Source organism: Elephas maximus, chromosome 24, assembly GCF_024166365.1.
Source record: "Elephas maximus indicus isolate mEleMax1 chromosome 24, mEleMax1 primary haplotype, whole genome shotgun sequence".
NCBI lineage: Eukaryota > Metazoa > Chordata > Mammalia > Proboscidea > Elephantidae > Elephas > Elephas maximus.
This window is the reverse complement of record NC_064842.1, coordinates 41,317,020-41,343,079: the sequence shown is the minus strand read 5'-3', so window position 1 is coordinate 41,343,079 and position 26,060 is coordinate 41,317,020. Positions and strand designations below refer to the sequence as shown.

Genomic DNA, 26,060 nt, shown 5'->3' with positions numbered 1-26,060 from the left:
AGAGACTATGATAATAGCAAAGTGGAGGCTGAAGTAGCCAACCCAGTAAGTGTCTACCTGTAAAACTGCAAATATATTAAAAAGATACGTTGGGGTTTTATTGTGAGATCCCCTATCCAATTATTTTGCTGCATGAGACAATTTGTCATAAAATTCTTTTAATCAGAAAGCTCCCTAGTGCTTTTATAAAGCGTGACTAGGTTTCAAAAAAATTCAGTGAATATGTTTTAAAGCAATATATTTTTAAATGAATGGGATACACACACACACACACACATATGTAACCTTAGGAATATATATATACACTAAGGTTATTAGTTTGTTTTGAAGAGCAAAGTGTATATTAGTACCTCAAAATGTAATATGTAAGGAAGAAATGATTAAATTCTTGGCAAACTTTTATGTGTCAGGAGAAAATGCTTGAAAACCTTATCATTTAAAGAGCAGATGTGAGTACTTCCTGGGCTTGTCCATGTAAATAAAATATAACAGATTTGGAAATGTTTAGAAAACTTGTCAACCACCTGTGTTTGATCCTTTTTACCCCTCTCTTTTATCTTGCCTCTATAGATTTTCCGTTGTTTGTCTTTCTAGCCATTTCCAGGAAAAGGCATCTGGGACTTGATATTTCCAGAGGGAGTTGAGGGATGGGGTGGGGAGCAGTTATACTATACTCTTGGCTCAGAATGCAAAACTTTATTCTGGAAGCTTAAGAAAAAGAAATTAGAATTTGTTTTCAGAATCCCAAAATACATTACAGTTAATTTGGCCTACAGAGTTCATAGTTTAAGTGCTAATTATCCATTCAATACCACAGATCTGTCCTAAGTGCAAACTGAGGCAGTAGCTCTGCTGCTGTTAGTCTCCTGAGGGGAATGAGTCAAACTATCTGTCCAGCTGCTGCCTCGCCTAGTCAGAAGCCTCCAAAACTTCTTATTTTCTCTTTTCATTTAAGGATAGCAGAAAATATTTGCAAGTGAAAATCCTGTTATAATTGGATTTCCCAATGAGTTACATATAAAGACCTGAGGAAACAGCTGGGGCAATTGGAAGCCAGACCCCTCCAACACTCACCCCTACCTGCTGCGTCTGTTGTCTCTGGATGGCTCTCACTTTGGGAACAGGGCTTTCTCTGGAGGAAGAAGACTGTTGCCGGGACCGGCTCCCATTCTGCACAGGTTCAGCCACCAGGGCTGCAGATGCCACTGACATGCTCCCAGTGCTACGTAGGGAAGCACTGTGAGGCAGGGATGGTGGTGGTTTGGCTCGGGCACCTAACCCGGCCTGGTCCATTTTTCGGATTTGGGCCTGCCCAGTACTATTTTGCCGAGGAAGGGCGAGAGGTATGTGTCTGTCTGGCACAGTGTGCCGCCTGGAGAAGTCATCACTCTGAGTGCTACGTTTGGTGAAATCCTCCATGCTACTATTGCTAGGTCCACTGAGTTTGAAGTCTTCACTGTTACTTTGGCTTCTGGAACTGGCAGTGCTTAGGTTCTCCAAACTGGAATCTACAGAGGCCTTTGGCATTGTTGGAACTGGGTTATTGAGGTGATAGACTGGGTTCTGGAAGGACAAGGGCTGGAGGCTGCCTGGTTGGTTCAAGGCTGGGTGCAGGGGCCTCCTCACTTGGGGTGCACTCTGGGGAGTGCTCTGGGTTTCCCGAAGTTGTTTGATGCTGGCCACCTGGGTTATGGAAAGCTGGCTTCCGGTCAAACGCATAGGCACATCAAGCATGACAGAGGCATGCTCCACTGGAGCAGCGTGAGTGTCCTGTAGGTCCATGAGAGAGATGCTCCGACCATTAGGGAGACTACTTTCCTTTTCATCCTTTTCAGAGTAAGTCATGCTCTGGGAGGAGGCTTGCTGAACCAGCAATAATGTTTTCCCTCTGAAATAGCTGTCTGTGTTGTCCTGGCTTGGAGATTTCAGTTTATGTAAATCACTGTGTAAAAGAAAAGGATCCTTAATTACTTTTGAAGCAATTTCAACATAGCTAAAATTCCTCAACTAAGGCATACGAACTCTTCTGAAGGTTCACAGGCCCAATATGGATACTTAAATTTCTTTCTAAACTCAGATTTCATCATCACAATTCTTAAGAGTAAAATCCATTTTTAGTTTTCCCCAAAGGAGTAGAACAACACTGTCCTATGTCACCCTAACACTGTCTTTGGTTTTTACTAGAATTCCAATCATTTCCTAGTGAGATTTAAACCCTTCCAACAGTATTCTACTTCATCTACTTAATCTTTTATAAGCCTTCAAAAGGAAAAGTTGTGCATATACAAAGGGTCCCTGCTAAGGGCACAAGTCTTGCTAATTCAGAAAACAAAGCCTAAAGGTCACCTTTGTATGTATCTGTCTAGCTGACGTAGGAGCTATAAAATGGTTTAAACTGAGGTTCTCCAGTGTTTTGAATGCTACAATGCATGAAAAACATCAATTTCATAAAGCTCTTAGTCTTTCATTAAGTAGGTCATAGATTTTTTTATGTTTCTTGGATATATTACAACTCTATATTATCATTTCTAGAATATAAGTTATCCTGGATCTTGGACATTATCATGACAAACAATTGGATTTCTCTCAGGTCAGATAATTCTTTTCAGTTGCTCATATGACTTTAAAGTTGTAAACTGAACAAATAAATAGATTTCTGCCAAATCTCTGAACATTCTGAGATACTAGTTCGAATTCTTTCATACCTGTCAGTGGGGTCCTCAAATATTTTCTGCAGCCCAGAAGAGAGGCTTCCACTGACATTTGGACTGGAGTTATGCTCAGTGAAACGTCTCAGTTGTTGTTGTATTGGTGTAGGATTAGTCAGGGACTTGGTAATATCAGCAAGGACACGAGGGAGGGGTCCCAATTTTGCCACGGTCGCCTGTAGGAAGGAATTTTCACCCTAATTGGATAATAAGCATTGCGACATCCACCACAGATTGTTTTGGGACACGAGGCCCATTGATGGAGGGGTGGAGGTTGGAGGGAAGGGTAGGTGTTTGCATATGGGAGTGGCAGGTTCATAATGCATTGTTATGGAGCAGCGGAACCATGGCGTCGAGATGAATGGAGGAGGCGAAACAAGGTGCGGCAGACATTGAGGAAAGAAAGGAAATAGAAATTAGGATTATGCAAATAAAAATTAAGACATGCTCAATACAACCAAACTACTGCCATTCCAACTTAAAACAGACATGCAAAGCAAACTAAATCTTTGGGAGGAGGCTAGTAGATCAAGGTGGGGAAGGGCAGGGGAAGATCAAACACCTTCTAACCAAAAGGAACTTAAAGACCAGAGAATCAGCTAGTGTGATGAAACTTCCAAGGAAAAGGGATCATGTGAGAAAAGAAATGCATGCCAACATACAAAAAGGTGCAGCATTCAGGGTCCAGAGCACTGCAGGGCACACAGATGATACTGCCATTCACAATCCCATTTCATCTTGGGAACCTTGATCCATTGCTAACTAAGTTTGCATCAGCAAGGCAAATTTTTTTTTTCTTTTTTAACAGCAAAATCAAATAAACTCTCCCTAGGAGGTATGTCTAGATGTACTCCTGGTTCCCAGGACCAAACAGAAATTAAAAAGGAGAAAGTGTGTTTACATAGCAAAGCCTGTTAAAAAGACCTTGACCCTGAATAAGCTATGCTTATTTCACAAGATAACTATGTCTGCACCCCACTGATGCAGTTAGTCAACAAAGAATAACCTTTTAGCACTCACTTTATTCATCTCAAATATTTTTTTCTTTAGGGGATTCTTATTCTCAATAAAGTTATGGGACCCCTTAGCTATTATGCAGTTTCACATGGTTGCCTTTGAGTCTTCTTTGTCTTCTCAATAATCAATACTGGCAAATGGGTACACATGCCACCTGAAGAATGCATTTACTTCCTCAACTATCTTGAGCCACAATTCATATTTGAGGAATTTACCCTCAGCATATAGCTGCAAATTAAAATCTAGCTAGCATTTCTAAGCATGGAGGCTTAGAGAATAAGGAATATTGTTTTACAAATATTTTAAGCACCTGTGGATACCCTATCATTTTTCTTAGGAAAGTGGTCTTTGTTAATAGGTTTTACTTCCCCCTTCCCCCAGAGTTTATTGGTACAACATTTTTAAGGATAATAGGAAAACAAATACATAAATCCTTATCACAGAAAAATAACTTTGTCTTTTGAAGTTATTCTAACATACCACCATATATGTTTATAAATACCTGTAGCAAACAAAAACATCAATAAATAATTACTGTGATAAACCCAGCCAAAGTCTGTTAGGTTATTTTCTACTACAAAATCTATTCCTCTTTTAAAAATCCCAGGATAAAGGAAATGATTGGCATGGTATAAATTTAATCATTAATACGGTATATAATAAAATTGAGCTTAAAGTCAGAAAAGGAATGAGTAAAAGTGGTATTTTTTCCCCATATTCTTAATTCACATCTACAGAAAAAGAAAACACCAGAATTTTCAGATCCCAGGTGACTGCAGCACTAATATCAACCCTCTGAATTGCATAATAAAAAATCTCATGGGTAAAACTAGTTAAACATGATATTCTCAATATATTTCTGTCAGTATTTCTGTTAGAAATTACCACATGTGATTTCATCTCATTTTCTCATGTATGAACAAGGCTGAATAACCAAATATTTAGTTCAAGTTTCTATGCAAGTTTTCAGATATACATACGTGTGTGTGTATATAAAATTTACAGAAATGTACTCCACTAAATCACATAATTATTTAAAAAGGTATATTAATAATTTCATGGCTTTTGCGAATTTCATGGTTTCTGGGTCACTTTTTTTTTTATTTTACTCCAAAATTATAAACCATTTACTTCCAGACTTGTAAGGTAAAAGGTTAGTTTCATTGAGCAGAAGGGTGAGTGCTATCACTTTCTAGATAATTTCCAGAATTCAGGTAAAGGTTCTCCCATGTTCTATTACCCTTCTTCCAGCCTGCTTTACCTTATCCAGTTGGGAAACTACTTCCCACAATAAAGAATGCAAAACTGAAAGCTCTCTGCCCAAATCAATGTAACCATCAAAGCCTGGGGTGTTTGAGATGGTATCTGGATTAGAAATCTCCAAAAGAAAGCGCTTCATTCCACTCCATTCATGTTCTAAAAAATCATTCATGAATGCCATGTATTCCTCCTTGTTACCAAACCTGAAACAGAGGGACAGAAAATGAGAAAGAATATATTTAGGAAAAGAGATGTGATCCTTTGAGTTGAGTTATGCAGGTCTGTGATTTTTTTATTTTTATTTGTGAGGGGTAACTAATTTTATTATCTATAAATGATAAATACTAAAATATACTTCCTTACTATCACTTTAATACTAAACAACTTTGAATAGCTTTCTGTTCTCTGTAGTGTAAAGCTAAATCTCCTTTATCTGGCATTTAAAGCTCTCTACAATATAGCTCTTACCTACCAAATTCTCACCAGTATATACCTTCCCTGTTACTAAGCTTCTTCAAAGACTTCCAAATATATTCTTTTTCTTCCCCAAGACTTTGCTCATGTTACATATTTCCACTACAGAAGAACTTTCGCTTTTCTGCCTCCTAGATTCTAGTTATCCGTAAGGCCTTGCTTAAGTGCATAAAATACATTCTAAGATAAACAAAAAATAATTTCTACCAGAATTAGCTCAAATGTGTGTGTGTATACATATGTTGTTGTTATTCATAAGGTTTTCACTGGTCAATTTTTTCAGAAGTAGACTGCCAGGTCCTTCTTTCTAGTCTGTCTTTGTCTGGAAGCTCTGCTGAAACCTGTCCATCATGGGTGACCCTGCTGGTATTTGCAATTCCTGTGGCATAGCTTCTAGCATCACAGCAACACACAGGCCGCCACAGTACAATAAACTGACAGATGTGAGGTGGTGTGCATATGTTACATATATTATACATGTAAAAATATATTTATATGTGTATATATTTTATTGGCTTATATATAAAGTACACAAAGTTAAAATAGTTTACTTCTAAAAAGCTACTATTTATACTAGAAAATAATCTGTCTTCACTATTAAAAGAACTCAAGAAAAGGTTTAAACACAGAAGAAAACATTCTTTGATGGTTATGAGGGTGGGAGGGAGGGAGAGGGGTATTCACTAACTAGATAAAAAAAAAATTTTTTTTTTTTTTTTAGATCGTAGACAAGAATTATTTTAGGTGAAGGGAAGGATAACACGCAATACAGGGGAAGTCAGCACAGCTGGACTAAATCAAAAGCTAAGAAGTTTCCTGAATACAACCAAACACTTCAAGTGACAGAGTAGCAGGGACAGGGGGCTGGGGACCATAGTTTCAGGAGACATCTAGGTCAACTGGCATAACAAAGTTTATTAAGAAAAATGTTCCGCATCCCACTTTGGTGAGTGGCGTCTGGGGTCTTAAAAGCTAGCAAGCAGCCATCTAAGATGCATCAATTGGTCCCAACCCACCTAGAGCAAAGGAGAATGAAGAACACCAAAGACAGAAGGAAAATATGAGCCCAAGAGACAGAAAGGGCCACATAAACCAGAGACACCATCAGTCTGAGACCAGAAAAATTAGATGGTGCCCACTACCACCAATGACTGCCCTGATGGGGAACACAACAGAGAGTCCATTAAGGAGCAGGAGAAAAGTGGGGTGCAGACTAAAATTCTAGTAAAAAGACCAGACTTAATGGTCTGACTGAGACTGGAGGGACCCCATGGCCCCTGGACTCTCTGTTAGCCCAATCTAAAACCATTCCTGAAGGCAACTCTACAAAGATTAGACTGGACTATGGGACATAAAATGATGCTGGTGAGGAGTGTGCTTCTTAGATCAAGTAGATACATGAGACTGAGTGGGCAGCTCCTGTCCGGAGGCAAGATGAGAGAAGGGAGAGGGGACAGGAGCTGGTCGAGCGGATGTGGGAAATACAGGGTGGAGAGGAGCGTGCTGCAACATTATAGGGAGAGCAACTAGGGTCACATAACAACGTGTGTATAAGTTTTTGTATGAGAAACTGCCTTAAATTGTAAGCTTTCACTTAAAGCACACACACACACACACACACGACCTCTCTCATTGAATGTCTAATTTCTTTTCAATTCAATTCTAATAGAAACTTATCTTTAAGCATCCAATTGAATACATCTGAGCTCAATTTTACAAGTATGAATTCCTTCCCACAGTCATTTCTTAAAACTACTTTTTAAAAATCATAAAAGTAATACAGAGTTTACTGAAGGAAAATTTGAAAACACTGAAAAACAGAAAAAGTAAGTGTGGATGCACTCACTCTTACACCACCCAAACATTTCTACTGTTTACATTTGAGTGCATTTCTTTCCCAACTGTTTTCTCTTTTCTTTTTTGTTTTGTTTTTCACTTTTATTGTACTTCAGGTGAAGGTTTACAGAACTAGTTCCTTAAATACTACACATATTGTTTTAGGACAACCCCACGACATATCAACACTCTCCCTTCTCAACCTTGGGTTCCCTATTACCAGCTATCCTGTCCCCACCTGCCTTCTAGTCCTTGCCCCTGGGCTGGTGCGCCCCTTTAGTCTCGTTTTGTTTTATGGCCTTGTCTAATCTCTGGCGGAAGGGTGACTTCATTACTGAAGCTGAAAGGGTGTCTGGGGGACTCTTAATTTTCTTTTAAAAAACTTTAAACCTACAGAAAAATTGGAAGAATATACAATGGACACACATATGCCTTTCATCTATATTAATCAACTATTAATGTTTTGCCAAATGTGCTTACACTCTCTCTATATATGCACATACACGTTTTTGTTTTGTTGTTTTCTGAACCATTTTAAACTAAGTTGCAGACACTGCCTCTAAATATTTTAGCATCCCTTTCTTCAGAAAAAGGACTATCTCCTACATAAGCCAATGCCATTACCACACTAAAACTCTTTTTAAAAAACATTATTCAGGAATCATCTTATACACAGTCTATACTTAAATTTTACCAATGTATTTTATAATTTTGTTTTTTTCTCCCCACAATTCAATATCTAACTGAGTTTCAAGCATTACATTTGGGTATGTCTCTTCAGTTTCTTAATCCAGAACAGTCTCCCCCATCTCCATCTTTTCCATTTTTTATGACACTGGCTTTAGAAGTGCCCTGGCCCGTCTTAGGCAATAAAACCACAGTTGTCTGGTTCTTCCTGACTTTTTTATATTCAGGCTTTTGTGTTTTCATATTGTTGGGATAAGAGCATATGTACCATTCGGTATTCTGTCTTTTGGTTTTGTTTTGACTATTTTTATTAGCACTTTTCAGTGAATATTATACTGTCATAATTTTCCATATTATTGGATATTCTTTTTAAAGACTGTTTGTACCCCCTGCTGTTGTGTCAATTCCGACTCATAGTGGCCCAATATGACAGAGTAGAACTGCCCCATAGGGTTTCCAAGGCTGTAATCTTTACAGGAAAAGGAGTTCTGGTGGTGCAGTGTTAAGCACTTGGCTGCTAACTGAAAAATTGGTGGTTTGAGCTGACTAGCTGCTCTGCAGGAGAAAGATGTGGCAGTCTGCTTCTGTAAAAATTACAGCTTGGAAACCCTACGGGACAGTTCTTCTCTGTCCTATAAGGTTGCTGTGGGTTGGAATTGACTTCACGGCAATGGGTTGGGTTTGGTTTTTAATTTTTAAGGGAGCAAATCACCACACATCCTTCTCCCTCAGAGCAGCTGTTGAGGTTGAAGTACCAACCTTTCAGTTAGCCACTGAATACTTCACCACTGTACCACCGTGGCTCTAAACATTGTAGTAGCTGCAAATATCCTACTGAATGGATATAAGTTGTTTTCAATTCTTTGCTATCCTTAAAAACACTAAAAGGAAAATCTTCTAACATGAGTGATGAAGCTTCCACCCTTATCCAAACTTTAGGCCTCATGTATTTTTAAAACAATATTTCTTTAAAGTGGTTATAGTAGTGTCACCTACTTGGCGAAGTTGGCCAGGTTCTGGATGACCTTGGCAATAAGAGTTAGAGTTCGAGAGGTGCGGTCATCAGGATACTCCTGCATAAGGTTGAAAAGACTGGGAGACATAATGGCTGGGCAGAGAAAACGGAGAAATAATGAGGCACTAATGAGCCGCTCGCTGATGTCCTGCTTGCCTCGGTTCAGGCACTGCTGCTTCCATGATGCAAATACTTCTTTCAGCTCACGAGGGAAAACACTGGGGAAGGGAAAAAAAATCAAAACCTCTAAATACAAGTACCATAGCCTAGGAAAGCAAAAGCAATCCTATTCTGACCTAATACATCTCTGAAAAAAAAAAAAAAAAAAATTTTTTTTTTTTTTTTCCTAGAGCCAGGCTGTGAGGGAGGGCCTGATGGAGAGAGCTGTCTGATTCATGGCTTGAGAGGTGAAGGTGGAGGAAAATTTACAGAAGGCCACACGGCCAGATGGAGACTGGAAACCCAAAGCTACAAAGCTCAGGGATGAGTATAAATTTAGTTTCGCAAAATGGAAATGGCATGAGGTTCCTGACTAAACCCTGTGGCTTAATATGGCTCAAGACTGTTTAGCAAAAACCTTCCAAAATCTTACCAATTGTTAGGTTTGAGCAATGGTCAAAAATCATTAACACAACTGTTTAATAGTAAATACCTTTAACAAACCAAAAACCCACTGCCGTCGAGTTGATTCCAACTCATAGTGACCCTACAGGACAGAGTAGAGCTGCCCCACAGAGTTTCCAAGGAGTGCCTGGCAGATTCGAACTGCCAACCTCTTGGCTAGCAGTTGTAGCACTTAACCACCACGCCACCAGGGTTTCCAGTAAATATCTCAGAAAGCCAGAAAAATACTTTCGGTATTAAGAGAGTGTGCTGCAAATATTCTGGGGAAAGATTATATTTATATAATCAGTTCAGGGGCACTGCCGCTTACAACAGATTTATTTTAGACAGGATTATGTTAGGGAAGCTTGCAATTTTTCTTCTAAGCCCTTCCTTTGGTTGAGAAGTAGCAGTTAACACTGGGGTGGCTTTTATATGGTATGAGGCACTGATACTAGCTCACCAGTAAGAGTTGATGATCTTGCAGAAAGCCAGCTCGCAGCACATCTTCAGGTTGCTCTGATGGTCTATCAGTTCACTAGATGAACATTTGCTGGGATCCACTTCACAGTTTTCATCTGACTCATACAGAGCTTTGATGAACTCTCCTATTTGAAGGAGAAGATGACAGATAGTATAGCTATAAACAGTATCTTTCTGGTTAGAATAAAAGGACTTAGGATTTCTGCCCTAAAGTGCATAATGGGGAGTTCTTTTCTGAGATCTGAAGTGGAGGGCTTTGGAACCCAAGAGTTACCACATCTCACACATCACATTTATTTCCCTTATCCTGGAAGTGGAATAACAGCAGTCATTAATGTCAGCATCATAGCATTTATAAGCATAATACTGATACTACAGTAGACAGTAACTTTCATCTGAAATCACAGATATAATTAGCATGAACTTGTTATTTCTTTCAAGACCCCCCTCTACAGGGTGACTAATGTTTTTTGTTATTATTGTGATTTAGGTGAAAGTTTACAGAACAAATTAGTTACTCATCAAACAGTTAATACACACTTTCCCTTTCTCCATCCCACATTCCCTGGGAGAATATTTGTTGACCACCTACTTCTGAAAAATCAAATATTAACATTCTAGAGTTCAGTGAGCTAAACACAATTTCCAAAGGAAATAATTTCTAAAATGAAAAGTGGATAGAAGTCCTTTGATAGGACATTGAATAATTAAACAGCTGATGGATTCAATAGGACATGAAAATTAGTTCAGTGAGCATGAGAAGAAATTCAAGGAAACCCACAAAGATCTCTGTTATATTTTTAATTCAAGAGCAAGGGCCAGGGTGGTGAGAATAAATAATTGGTAAGCTTCTTGAAGACAGGAATTGTATCAACCTTTTCCCACTTAACTCCCCATACTTCAGTTAGCCTTAACACACCAGACTCTCCAGTGGCTGATTTTTTTCTCCTGTATTTTACTTTTATGGTACGTTCTCTTTTTAAAATGAGTTACGGAACCTGTCTTGTAACCAGTGTAAATTGAGACTTATTTAATAAGGCTGAAGAAAATAATGAGAGATTTGCCAAACAGCAGCCCTGAAGAACTGCAAAATTTTCATTTATCTAAGTAAGATTCAGTTATGTTTATCATATGATCCAGTATTATTAGTGTCAGGAACCTCTAATAATACAATTTAGAAAAAATTCATAATAAGCATTAAATAGAAAGGCTTCATAATGAAGTATCAGTAAACCAAAAAATTAAATTAATAAGTACAGTTGAGCACTCTAAAAAAAGTTTTGCTATATTCCATACACTTCGGGCAAAAGGTAGATGCTACTTCCAGATTGCCTGAAGAAGTCTGAGAGAATTGAATTTAAAAGCTGCCAATCATATTGTACAGTATCTACCTGCTTTTAGATACTCTTCATTTATCTTGATTAAAGCATTACTATTTACTAAATGAGATTGCCTCATTTAGACTTAAATCTTCCATCTGTTAGCCCCTTTTACCTGCCTAACTAAAACCAGATAGCATATTGATGTCCTGTGACACACAGGAGATACCATCTGTGAGATATAGAAAAGAAATCCCTGAAAGCCTGATTTCTGCCCTTGGTGGCAGGGGCAAATTCCTTTCAGCAGTAATATGTCCATGCCCTATGACTTATTCCTATATGTGAAATTTTGATGCTAGGTAGTAATGAGTTAATAGGTTAGATAGAAAATACCTCATAGAACATTTTGGTCGTGTACTTAAACAACGTAGTGAGCACCCCTTTGGCTCTGATTTTTTTTCAAAGGCAAGGTAACAAACTTAAATGGTTTTTTAATCTGTCTCAGTGATTTCTGATCAGATAAGCAGCTTCTAGATATAAACCTATATAAGGTTCACCTTTCAATATGTTGCACTCCACATTAGAGAACTGACTCAACAGCAACCTCTACACAGTAGGAACTAATTGCTGCTATAATGAATCTACTTCCTATAAACACTCTGGTCTTATTTCTTAACCAGTATTCTTTTTTTAAAATCCCTTCCAGCCTTGCTGGTATCCTCCTGATTCCAGTCACAGTCATCACTAGTGATCTTTAAGCTTCCAAATATAATGGCCCTTTTTTAAAAAAAAAAATCACTAGTGATATTTAAATTGCCAAATACAATGGCCTTTAAAAAAAAAAAAAATCATTACTTTCCTCAATCTGTGTTGATTTACTCCATCCTTCTTGATACTTCTCTCTTGATGTCTATGACTAGTATTTTCCTCGTTATCTTTCTTTTTTGCATGCTCTCTCTTTCTCTGATCACTTTTCTAATTTTTCTTCCTTTCATATCATGAACCCAGGTGCATTGTAAAATCTGTCTTTGGCCCTATTGCCTTCCTGCTCATTGCTAATCCCCTCTATGTGGATGAAAGTCAGTCCCAAATTTCTAACAGCCAGCTAGTCAGATGCCTTGGGATTTTCTGCTAGAACTTCAATGTATGTGAAGTGGAAATATCATTTCCTCTCTTTCAAACCCACTATTTCTATGTTCTTTATTTCTGTTAAGAATCTCATCATACTTCTAGTCACACCGTAACCCATTGCCATTGAGTCGATTTTGACTCACAGCAGCCCTACTGGACAGAGGAGAACTGCCCCATAGGGTTTCCAAGGAACGCCTGGTGGATTCGAGCTGCTGACTTGTTTGGTTAGCAGCTGCAGCTCTTGAACACTACGCCACTAGGTCTAGTCACACAGAGAGGCCCAAATTTCACTGTAATATTTGACCTTACAATTCCCATAAAGTAAAAAGCCACCAAGTCCTATCAGTTCAACTTCTTTAATAGTCTTCACATCTATCTTTTCTCTCTTCTCCCTCATGGTGACTACCTCGTTTGGTCTCATTATTTTTTGTGTTTCTTATTACAATGGCTTTTTAATCTGGACACTCTGCAAACAGTGCTTTCTTCACCAACCCATCTTAATTATTCCGTTAAATGGACTATTGAAAACAACCCATCAAAAACTTTCACTGGCTCTCCAATGAAAATCTAAACTCCTCAGTCTGGTATTCATGGCTCTCAATATGTAATAGTTTTTCTGATTTTTTTTTTTTTTTGCTTGTTTGCTGTTATTCACTTGTCTCTTCCAGTTATTTCAGCTAAAAAGTTACACATACCTGATTTCCTCAAAACCCTACACCCTTCTGTTCACGAATTTCTTCCCTCCATGCTAATCCTTATCCTTTCTCCTGCCCAATTTCTGTTTTCTATAACCTTTCTGCCCTTCCAGCTATACACATACACTATAAATGCATTTCACTCAGGGAATTTTACAATTCCATCAGCTGGAATCAATTCCTTTAATTCTTTAAAAGAGCACAGAATTTTTTTCTTTCTTTTTGGTTATAGCGATATCCTTCTTTCTTATCTCCTCTATATTATAAACTCCTTGAGGGCAAAAATGTATCTGTCCACTCAACCTACCTTTACTGTGTCTTTAGATAGTCACAAGTGGTTGCTGAGCTCTTGAAATGTGGCTAGTACAAACTGAAATGTGCAATAAATGTAAAATATACACTGAATTTCCAAGACTTAATATAAAAAATCTTATTACTTACTTTTTATATTAATTACCTACTGAAATAATATTTGGATATATTGGGTTAAATAAAATATGCTATTAAAATTAATTTCACCTGTTTAGTGTGGCTATTAGAAAATTTAAAACTATATTATGTGGTTCACATAATGCTTCCACAGGAGAGTGGCATTCTACATTCTGACCTAAGGATTGGTGAAATGGAGATAAAAGAAATGGCTATTTTCTCCAAGGAACTCATGTCTGTTTTATTGTTATCTATATTAAAGTGCCCAGCATAGTGCCTTACTCCACTGTTGATGCCTGAATTTCATGACTACATCTGGGTCTGCGAATGAGTGGCCTGGTCAGCAAGAAACTGTATTGAAAAAAAATTAGTTACTGTTAAAAATTCCTGTTGAAATACACCCACACATGTATGCCCGAACACACATTATGCAGTGCACGACTGTATGATGTTCACACAACAACCAAATCCCATAACATGCAATTTCACAGAATGTTTTGTGGATGTTAAGTGACACGTGACAGTGTATGTGTGCTTATGTATATACACCCCCCCCAAAAAAAAAAAAAAAAAACCCACAAATCCATTGCTGTTGAGTCAATTCGGACTCACAGTGATCCTATAGGACAGAGCAGAACTGCTCCATAGGGTTTCCAAGGAGCTGGATTAGAGTTTTGTACACATGGTAACAAATGTTAGATTAAGAGTTTCAAGAAGTATATTTATATCATGATACAAATATCCAACACTCTGGGAGAAACAGGCCACCTTAGATCTTGAGCAGCGACACCCAGTAATTTTACGGTGTATCCCAGAATCAGGAACTTGGGGCTCGAGGGTAACTGCACATGCTGATGGGCTTTCTATTTCTGCCCTTATTGTACATAATAATCTGTTCTTCCTCCATTGGTGAGTACTGCAGAGTCGTCTTACATTTGAAACCCAAACTTTAACACTCTAGTCAGACAGAATTAAATAACACAGAGAATTTAAACTCAATATTCACTTGTCTCAAGACGGTGAAATAATTTAAAATCAAAAGGAAAAGAAAATAGATGTTTTTCTTCTCCATACCCAATGCATCATGAAGATACTGCTGTCCCACCAACTTGAGGTATTCCTCAATAGATTTGGTGGCAATGGTGTTCTCTCTGAAGATCAAGACATCATGCTCTCCACATCGATCCACCTCAGACATCACCAAGTCAGTCAGAAAATCCTGGTAGAATAATGTTCAATCAGGCAGAAATCAACTGAATAAATAATATACATTATAAGAGACTGATGAAATATGAGAAATCCTGGGAATACTGCTTGAAAACTAAAGCTGCCAAATACATTTAAGTGAAAAAAACCATTCAGGATAGATTCTTAGGCATGTCACCACCCCTAAGTTGAAATTCCTTCAACAGGTGTCCCATTGCACTTTTGATATAGACTAATTCTGAATGCAATCTACAACTCTCTATATTCCCAGCCTTTTGCTGTTTTTCCAGTCTCATCCTGTACCATTCTCTCTGTATTCTCCTCCAGCCTCATAGTCTATCTTTTTAGGTCCCTGAATACACCAAGCCCTTTCTAACACACAATGTTCTCTATTCACCACAAAGCATACGCTGGTCTCAGTTCAGCTGCAATCCTGCCCTCGTGCCCGCCCCCACTGTCACTGAGTTAATTCCTGGGATCCTCTGGATCTTAGTTCACACATCATTTCCTTAAGAAGTGTTCCCTGACCAATACTGCCCCTGCCCCACTAGTCAGGTCCTCTTGTTCCACACTCATAGCACCATGTCTTTTCTTCTCTGTACTTTTTATTGTAATCTCACACTTACTTCTGTAATTACTCAATTAATATCGGTTTTCCTCAAAGACTGTAAGCCCATGCGACCAAGGATAGTATCTTTTTTTGTTTACAACAGTATCTCCACACCTAACAGCTTCTGGCACATATTAGGTGTTCAATATATATTATCTACAAATTGGTCCATGGTATCAACATGGAATTTCTTGAACTTATCACTTGAAATCATTTTCTAGAGTGACTATCGATTTACCTATCTGTTGTCTGTCAATCCACCTATCCAGCCATCCATCCATCCATGGAGAAGGAAGGCATAAGAAGTAAAGCCCTAAAGAAACAGCTGCTTCATTCCTCAAAAGCCTTAAAAAACTTGATATAAAATTTCCTGTTTATTGTGGTTCAAGACCCCATGTGTTGTAGAGTAGGACTGTGGTCCATAGGGTTTTCATGGCCATGACCTTTCAGAAGCAGATTGCCAGGGCTTTCTTCCAAACAGCCTCTGAGTTGACTCAAACCATCAACCATTTGGTTAGTAGCTATGTGCTTAAACATTTGCACCACCCAGGGACACTTCAATAAAATTGTTTAAAAAAAAAATCTTATGTCTATCTTAAAACTTGAGCAACGGAAGAGCAGAAAGAACATATCTATATAATTTCAAAGATGAGATGAAAAATCTCAATGGCACCTCACTCCAAATTCTTAAGGTTTTTTAACATAAGAATGCTTAAGATTATCAGTAAATTCAACAACAAAGATTATAATCAATAGGAAGGCAGATAATGTTAGATAAGGTATTAAACACCGAGCATACTGACATGTTCTGATTTGTATCAAGAAATCTAAATAGCACTTCGTTTATTGTTTGGTTCTAAATATTTTATCTGTGAACTTCTCTAGATCTGAAATACAATTTACATACAACATAACGGAGACTCAGCCTAGTCAAGTGAATATGCCTCATAGAGGTGCAATTATATTTCAAGCTGGTCAATGACCCTATTATCAATTGGTTGTTATTCTTTCCACAATTATTATTTCTATTCAGGATATAATGATATAAGGTTATCATGAAACAGCTATCAATTTTATAATATCTCTGAATATCTATATTCTAAATATAGATTTTAATCCCATGAGGACCCTTGCTAAAACCCAGCATGCTTCTGGGACACCTCATTCTATGACTGAGAGATACAGTCATTAGTTAATTTTAACTTAAAAAAACATTTATAGTGAAGAATAATCTATCATATAACACACTCTAGAATTAAAGATAAAGGATCCTGAACACACTGTGGGATTATCATGCTAATCCTACTATTTATTTTGTCAGACAATAGAGAGTTGGCTGTGCTATTTATCTTTCATGCAAATGGACTTTAAATAAGTATTTGTTGGTCTATTTCACTTTCTTCATTTTATAATCCCCATCTCTTCTGGTTCTAAGAATTGCTAATAGGTGTTTTTCTTGATTCTCTTTTTCTTGACCAATAGCAAAACAGATTTCTCTAATTTGGATCTCCACAGTATCTATATCTTTGTTTCTTCATAAAATGTAGGGAAGATATTTCAGGTAATACAATCCCCCTTTCCACTTACCTTGGCTCTCCCAGTACTTTGAAGAATGTGCACTAAGGCACAGGCCAACTCCTCTTTGTTCCTCACACTAATTACTGGCTCAAGGACAGAACAGAGCATGGTGTAGTTGCTGGTGACAAATTCTGCAAATTCTTTGTATTGCTCCATAGGCAGAATGGTGATAGTTTGGAAACGTGACTTAATCCGAATGGAAGGTCCTCCTGTCTTTCCTTTGTTGGGTGTAGGTGTACTCACTGGATACCACTTTTCTATAAACTGGCGACCAGTCACACTGGCAGTGGGAATGTTGACTAGCCCTACATAATTATTCTTGTCCTTTTTCTTCTTTTTTTCCACATCCTTATAAATGTGAACTGTGATGCTATGAAGAGGTGGGAGGCTGTAAAATTCAAAATGTTCACCCCAGAAAATATTATCTGCTTTGGTCTTGCTGGTTGTACGAGCAAAGAGGGTATCATCAAGGCACAGTTCACAGAAATATTTCTTTTTAGGGGGGAGGTCCTTGGCTTCAATGATCCATAAACGGAGAACATTTTCTGCTCTTCTGCAATTATCCTATAAAGAAGCAACGAGGTTGAATTTGAGAGCTGACATCCCAGAAAGAGATCATTTTCCCCTTAAAGTAGGTGATGCTGATTATGTATTCCATAAAGGGTGGCCAACAAGTAATAAAACGGATTGTTATCTCATTGTTCAGGATAATAAAAAAAAAAATTTTTTTTTTTAGCATGCTCTAAATAAGAATGTATTAGAATCTTAAAGAGCCACATACAATGTATTTTACTTGGGTTAAAAAAAAAAAAAAATCACTCTGTAATGATAAGTTCTCATACAGCCAAGCCAGTGGCGACTGGACTAGTTTCTGGAAATTAAAAAAAAAAAAAAAAAATGAGATAAACAGTTAAGAAACTTGTGTTCCAGTCCCATTTCTAGTATGACTTAGCTTCTGACTTGGGCAAATCACTTAGCTTCTCTGAGTCTTCTTGCCCACATTGGTAAAACAATGATGATACTATCTGCAATAAGATTACTTTAAGCATAAAATGTTATAACACATATAAATGTGCTTTAAAAACTGTAAAGCTTTATAAGACTTAAGGCAGTATTATTACATTTTGCCTTCTATCCACTTACTGCTTATAGAGTTATATATTTTTTAGAGATGCAAAGCTACTATTACCTTATTTGGTTGAACTGTCCTGCGAAGGTTTTCCATCCACTTATCTCTCTCTGAAGCGGAGTTACAGCTGAAGCATTTACTCCCACTTAAGTAGGTAACCTTCCACATAAAGATTAGAGATAAGAAAAAAAAAGAACACCAGGTATGAGGGCTCTATCTTCCTAATTCTATCATTTAAGAGTTAAGGATGTGCTTTTTTTTTATGAACCCAACTCATACTACATGAAACCGAAATGATCTTTGCTAGTTGTTTTATATCTAATTTTTGTTTTGTCTACATAGCATTCACACTTATCTCTAGGCACGAGAACAAAGGCAATTTAGAATTCATCTAAGGAAGCTAAAACTAGTCTATGGTTCAGAAAGATCAAAATTGAAAACCTTTCAGGTCAAACTTAAATTACCTGCAAATTAGTATGTTCAATTCTGAATGAGATGATAAAAATCACTAAAAAGGGAAGAGAGTATCAAATTTCTAGCGACTGCCTTCACTACATTATTATACCTGTTACCGTCGAGTCGACTCTGACTCATACCGACCCTATAAGACAGAAGAGAGCTGGCCCATATTGTTCCCAAGGAACAGTTGGTAGATTTGAACCACCACCCTTTTGGTTAGCAGTTGAGCTCTTAACCACTGTGCTACCAAGGTATTAGAAAGGTACTAAATGAAACAGAAAAGAGTTACTAGTGTTGAATTATTGTCTTTGGAACTCATTACTCTTCCACTAGGCAACGAGCCTGTAGATTTCCAGTCATTTATTAGGTTAGCTTGCCCATTATAATCACCATCCTTTAAAAATGAAACACGTCTATATCCCTAGCACCTAACACTGGGTTTGGTGTATATCACTGTTGAAGTGAGTTTCACAAATACTGGGAAGTTCAAGTGATTTCTAATTAAAAAAAAAAGGAACATCAATAAATGACCTGTCCAAATTACTGGAGTTTAGGGATACAGAACTCTTCAAATATTAATTCAATCTCAAGATAATCCCTTAGTGATCAGATCACACTATATGTTCTATAACTGTGCTGAACCAATACCGTAGCGACAGCAGCTACTAGACGCGCGTAGCTAGTGAGCGCCTGGAATGTGGCTAGTCCAAACTGAGATGTGCTGCAAGTGTAAAATACACATCCAATTTCTAAGACTCATAAAAAAAGAGAAGGTAAAATATCTTATTGATAATTTTTATATTGATTACACGTTGGAAATAGGTTAATTAAAATTTAAAATTACATATATATAGCTTGCATTTTATTTCTGTTGGACAGCACTGGTCTATAAGAACAGGAACCAAACATCTCTTGATGCTACAACATCTAGCATAGTACTAATCACTAGTCAATGAGTAAGTTCCTGTTCAGAAATCAAATTCTAACCCTAACAATTATAGATACATGGTTTTCAGACTTAACTTGCAAACGGTCAATCGTGTACATCTAGTTTAAAAAAAAAAAAAAAATTTTTTTTTTAATCTAGTTTGGGAGGAATAAATTACTATAAAAAGATAGTTATAATTTTCTGTTGAAAGGCAACGGGTTCATTTAACAAATTAGGTACTTGCAATATACCAGGGCCTGTGCTAGTTGTAGGTGATTATAAAAATAAGTAAGATATTTTCCAGATCTCGAACTGCTCGGGTTACAGTTAGAAACGTTATGGCCTTAGTAATTATCTTAAAGAACACTTAAATTGGGGGTATAGGGTTTCAGGAGAAAAACAGTAATATTGTGGGTTACAGCCTTATCAATACCAAAAAATATACTGCTTTAATAAGTTATTCCTCGTCTTGGGGGCCAGTGCTGAGAATGTACCAAGAACCCACTTATTTTGAAAGCAGACTAGGCCAAAGGGAATGACAAGCCATTATGAACAACTTTAACTGCCAACATAATTAGATGGATAGATTTCTGACTTTCTTGTAAGTACTTTTCAACAACTGAAAGCTATTTAAGATGATCGAATCATCAATACCACAGTAACAAATTCAAAACATTACTGGATAGAAGGTCTACCTCTTGTTTAACTACGTGTCTCTCTTTCTACACTTGTTTACCTCAAAGCAGAAGTCTTGTCCAAGAATGCTACTATGGAGTGGTTTCACTGATACAGGCTCCCCTCTACCAAGATCCAGACATTCCACTGCGCTGCATGGGCTCAGCAAGGATTCGTGGGAACGTGACTCTTTTAGTTTAGGCAGTCCTCGAGACCTAAAAGTAGGAAAAGTAATTAATGATGGTGTAGACTTGGCCAACAAGGAAAGGAAGGTTTAATAGCAATAGATGCTAACAACAAATGCATAACATGTCTACAGCAAAAAATAGCTAACCTATAATAACAAAAATAGTAACCATAGTCACAAGACACAGATGAATCCTATACAGTGAAACCTGTGAGAGTCGGAACTCTTTCCCGGTCTCTCAAGTCTTCTCCCTTTGGTGGGGTACAGTCATACCATATTTCTATCACTTGTTTTAGTGGGAAATATTTTAGTTTTCCTTCTCTGACAGGTTTTCACCTTACACTGGTTTTGGCTCTCACAAGTTTTATTGTATATATGTTTGTGTGTGTGTGCATATACACACACACATTTTTTTTTCTTTCAATAAAGCTCAAAAACACACTAGTTCTTCAGGGGAGCTCAGAGCTCTACAACGGACATTGTTTTTATCCTCATTCCCATCTTGAAGATGGAGAAATATATGCTATTCAAGGTTATCGTATACATTTTTTTTTGTGTGTGTGTGCGCGCGCAAAGGTATTGTCAAAAGACATGCTTTTCTTTTTTTTTTTTTTTATAGCTTTATCCTCTTCTATCCTTGACAAAATGGTAGCGGCTGAAACTTCATTTTGTTTCTTTCTGCTTTGGTAGAATAAACACACACATATACTCAGAGTTAAAGTCAAAGACCCTGTCTTTCAAAAGGCCCGATTTCCATCTCAATACAGAATTCTTTTCTGGCAAGCCTTTGGCTCTATCCATGCTTTACTGTACAAACATGAATAAAGAAAAAAATGTCTGGAAGTAATCTCCTACCCCCAAAAGAAATGCTCATACTCCCATCTAGAAGAACAGATCTTTGTCAATGCCATTCAGACATCCCGGCTCATTTTGTTTCCTAGTTGTTTTATAAAGAATGCCGGGAGTCATGACTCTTACACTACAGGAGCTAGTACTTTCCTGCCTTCCCCTTGGAGGAATTAACGGAGTCGAATATAAAGCACAATATTGAATCCAGAACTGGATGGTCATGCAGTTTTACTTGATAATTATAGTATTTATTGGCTGAAATACCCAGAATTAAATACGTGCATTTCAAGTAGAACTGCTTAATAATAGGGATCCAAAAAAGTGTCTTGTGTAAAGGCATTTGTTTTTGTAAAACACATTAAATAAGCAGCTTTGATCACTTCCTTGAAATAACCAAGTTAACATTAACAGGAACTGGAATACTTAATGCCAGAGTAGCTTTTAGTTAAATTATAAAGTAATGAAAAAAAAAAAAAAAAAGAGATACAGGGAACTAGCACTAAAGGCTGTTCTCCCCCTTCAGTCTCCATTTTAACATTGTTTAATCAAACTCCATACATTAAGAAACATCTTGAGCAATAAAGACATTAGTTCCTTCTTCTTTCCACAAAAATCATTCACCATTTAAAGTTTAGGCTGAAAAACATGTGTTCTGATATTCAGCAGTTTAAGGTCAAAACATCAGCATTTATATTTTCCCATCGACAATATAAAGTATGAACAAAAGGGACAAATGCCACCTAATGTTCTGTACTTTAAAAAATATAACAATGTAACACAGCTCCACATTTATTTCCTTTTGTTCTATTGGGTAAGACAGAGGCATATTGTATACTGAAAATATAGCATATAGACTATAAACAAATGCTAAAAAAATATTAATATAATTACCATACAACCTTTCCCAATATGCTTCATAGGAAGCCTGACTGAGGCAACAGGACACTGTAACCTTCCTTAAATACACGGAAAACAACAACTCTAGCCCGTTTCTCCCAGGAGGAGTTGAGGGGAGAAGCCTCTCCTGCTCTAGGGGGTGAGGCTCTCAATGAGAAAGATGAAGGCATATTAAAATAGGAGGTATCAAAAGAGGCTTCCTTTTATTTTTTAAATCCTCTATGAAAATTTTCTAAAACAAAAATTACTTTTATTTCAAACAAAATAAGCATCTACCTACATGAAGCAATTGTACAGCCACCTGGCAGTGCAGCCCCAAATCATAGCGGTGCCACATGTCACGGTATAGCAAGTCGCTTTCTGAACCACATCTCAGAAAACTCTCTGTTTAGACGGCAGGAACCAACAGAAGATGGTTTCCCTGCTCCCTCGGTTACTGATAACATCTTTGGATGAATGTTTTCCAGGTGTTACTTCAAGTCTTCAATAGAAGTGGAACAAAAAACAAAAGCAGCAACACAACTAGAAGTCATCTTCACCCAGATAGGCTGCAGGATAGGTAATATCCTTTCTCTTCCTTCAGGCTGCAGCTAGCCCCTCAGGTGAGACAAACAAGGTTCCTGGGCTCTAGGCTGGGCCTGTTGCCATGGTGCTATACCTATAAGGAGATTAGAGCTGGAAAGCAGCTGGCAGAAGAAGCTGCAGCTTGACGGATTCAAGGAGCTGCTCTGTGAATGTGACAAAGGTGACCGCCTTAAGATAGGAAGGACAAGGATGGAATGGTGAAGTCCCTACCCATTTCCATTAACACTTTCTCAGAGTCAAAGACTGTAGAAAAAGCTGAGGCAACTCTTGAGAGCTGAGAAGAATCTCTTATTAAAAACTCTTCCAGGCAACAAATCTGAGAAGCTTTTAGCTTGCTTTGTGTATGATCCCCACGTCCCCGTAGAAGGCATTTGTGACATCCCACCTCGCAAGTACAGTCTTTCTCTCACGTCTGTTCTGTTTCCTTTGCAGTGCTCGCCCTAGTTTAATGTTTCTAGGTATTATCTTATCTTAAATTATCTGGGTTATACTTTTTTTTTTTTTAGAGAAAGTTGATTTTTTTTTTTTAACTGCAGTTTTTCAATGGCGAACAAATTTAAGTTGGATATGCAGGTCTAATATCCAAATGCAGCTATAAACTGATATTATTAACCAAATCATCTGAATTATAACTGAAAACCCTTCCTAGTTACTAAAAGTTTAATTATTAACACACAGTTCAGAATTTCCTATTGTTCACCATTTATATATATATATATGAATTGAACACTAATATGTTGAACATTATTAATGAATAAATAAGCAAGCCTTTCTTGTATAGTGAAGAAAGTGCCTCTGAGAAGACAGAAGTAATTCCCAGAGAAACAGGATTACAGTAAACAGGAAGATCAAGCAGCCTGGGAATGGTGGGGGTAGGGGGCAGGGAGAGACATTATCTGTACAAATTTTCTATAAAATAGTAATCCCAAGTCCCCTCTAAATCATGTTTACCTCCCCCATACCTTCATATGAATTGATTTTTCTTAGATCTATTAACTAGAGAGTTTTAGTAGCCCTGAATGGCGAAACATTTTCCTCCTCTGAAGAAAAATAGACTGTGGATTTATAGAGAGAATGGTATGAGTTTAAAATGACTTTCCCCAGTTCGTTCTGACAATGGCCTTCATTAAGGAACCTAGCCTCAAAAATGAACACGGAATCCCTTGACTATAGGCAAAGTTCTCTCTCCTGGCCCTTCCACCACCCCAAACACAATGTAAAAATAATTCAGGGTTCCAATATGACTATTTCTTGGTTTGAATTAAGAAACTGCTTCTCAGGTGTCATTCTACTTCTAATTAAGGAAAACCAACACATTCTTTACTTTCCGTTTTAGGGTCAGCAACTACCTTTATTTGTGTATAAACTCCAAGACCTCTAGACAATGTGCTAGGTTAGGGTTAACAATCTAATTGTTTTGCTGATGAAGACTACCTGCTGTTTCTGACCTATTTAAGAGAGAAACTGCAAAGCAGGGGATGCTTTCTACTACTACTCACTACTGTGAATGAGTATTATATTGCTCTACCCCTCATCCCTATTTGAAATCAGTCTTAAAGGCGAAAGTGAAGGGCTGGGGGATGGGGAGCCAACACACATATCATCTGATACACTGATGAAGGAAAAAAAAAAGTCAAAGAACTCTGATTAGTGCTAAGTTAAGTAAAACACAGCTGGATTTTCTCAGTTTAACCACCCAATTTTTTAAGAGCCACATTTCCCCCACAGTTCCAATGATGCTTGGCTGTGCTAGCTCAATCTGCCACATATTTACAGATTCAGTTCCAAATCTGAGACACTTTTAATTTAAAATGCTTACTGTCCCACAAAATCAGAGACAGCATCCTGGATGCGAGTGCAGGTGAGTTTCTGCTTTGCTTGGCAGATATGATTCCAGACTGCTTCATAGAATTCTTGAAGAGAAGGCAGCTCAGCCAGGAAGCTGGGCACAGCAGCGTTCACTCATACCCACCAACGTGCATTCCGAAGGCACCTCACCTTGTTGGAACACCTCCCACGTAGTAATTAACCAAATTTGGTATGCTAATAAACTATCAACAAATTTACACGGGAGACAATCAGTTTTTTTAAAAACTTGCACCTGAGATTTCACTCTGGGAAAAATGTAGTTTTACCTGTTCCTTGGATTATAGGGGTTTTCAACCAGATACTTGTAAAAACATCCAACTGATGTTTTCTGTTTGAAGGAGCAGATACCTATGTGTTCCTTTCCTGTACTTTAAAAGTTTCTCTTCCTAGATTAAAAATCGGAAATTAGAGCTCATTCGCCAGAGTTCGATTTGTGTGCATAAAAAAAAAGTTCTCCTTGAGGATCCTGACAGCACTAGTTGCACTGGCTTAACTGCCACAGTTAAACCAAGTCCCTACTGCTTAAATTACTCACTGATTTTTATTAGTTTCCAAAATATACCACACAACCACTCACACCAGCAAACTATGGAAGCATACCATATACTGCAGCTCTTCCTTCTCCCTGCTCTCAGCCTTTAGACAAGATGGTCTACTGACTGCTAACGGTAAGGAGGGCATTTGTTAGCTTGAGTTGTCACTTGGACAAGCTCATAGTAAGGAAATTTATCATCACAGATGAAATTGATACCCACACCTACTTTGATACATATACATGTATACTTACAGTGAAGGCAAAGGCAGAAGGAAGGCTAGATTATAAATATTAAAACATGTTCTGGGGGAAACTCAACTTGCCTCCAATATGACAGACACTAGGGAACAATCTCTTTACTCATACCTTAATTTTATTGTGATAATGGGACTAAAAGTCTAGCAACTAAATCAGGAAAAAAAGAAAGAAAATTGATTAGTCTTTACAGTCACTCTTTAATAGTTACGTTAATTAAGGTAGGAATGAACTAAGGATAAAACTGGAAAGAACTGGTGGAGTTCAATTACATTTTTTTTCCAGTACACATATATATATACACACGTGTATGTGTGTGTATGTGTATAAAATAAAACTTGCCATTTAAACCATTTTTACATGCACAGTTCAGTGGCATTACATTCATAGTGATGTACAACCATCACCACTGTTTATAAAATTTTTCCATCACCCCAAAACAGAAATCCTGTACCCATTAGGCAATAACTCCCCATTCCCTCACACCCTAGACCCTGGTAACTTCTAACCTACTTTCTGTCTTTATCAATTGGCCTATTCTAGATACTTCATATAAGTGGAATCATACAATCTTTGACCTTTTGTGTCTGACTTCTTTAACTTAGCATATGGTTTTCAAGGTGTATCCATATTGTAGTATG

At 37.5% G+C, this 26,060-nt stretch overlaps 1 protein-coding gene across 12 annotated transcripts in view; it reads right to left on the bottom strand.

Annotated features, from left to right (window-relative positions):
- The window catches only part of RASAL2 (RAS protein activator like 2), a 432,719-nt gene that overhangs the window by 22,993 nt on the left and 383,666 nt on the right, over positions 1–26,060 (bottom strand). For 7 of the 12 annotated variants that reach the window (XM_049868388.1, XM_049868384.1, XM_049868395.1 and 4 more), the window contains 9 exons: positions 20,304–20,457; positions 18,241–18,339; positions 17,061–17,615; positions 14,732–14,876; positions 10,064–10,208; positions 8,979–9,215; positions 4,987–5,188; positions 2,706–2,905; positions 1,075–1,942 (listed from right to left, as the gene is read on the bottom strand). In XM_049868388.1, the coding sequence (XP_049724345.1) occupies positions 1,075–1,942; positions 2,706–2,905; positions 4,987–5,188; positions 8,979–9,215; positions 10,064–10,208; positions 14,732–14,876; positions 17,061–17,615; positions 18,241–18,339; positions 20,304–20,457 (2,605 nt within the window). The remainder of the gene's footprint in view (positions 1–1,074; positions 1,943–2,705; positions 2,906–4,986; positions 5,189–8,978; positions 9,216–10,063; positions 10,209–14,731; positions 14,877–17,060; positions 17,616–18,240; positions 18,340–20,303; positions 20,458–26,060) is intronic. The other 5 variants (XM_049868389.1, XM_049868385.1, XM_049868390.1 and 2 more) reach the window with 3 other exon arrangements.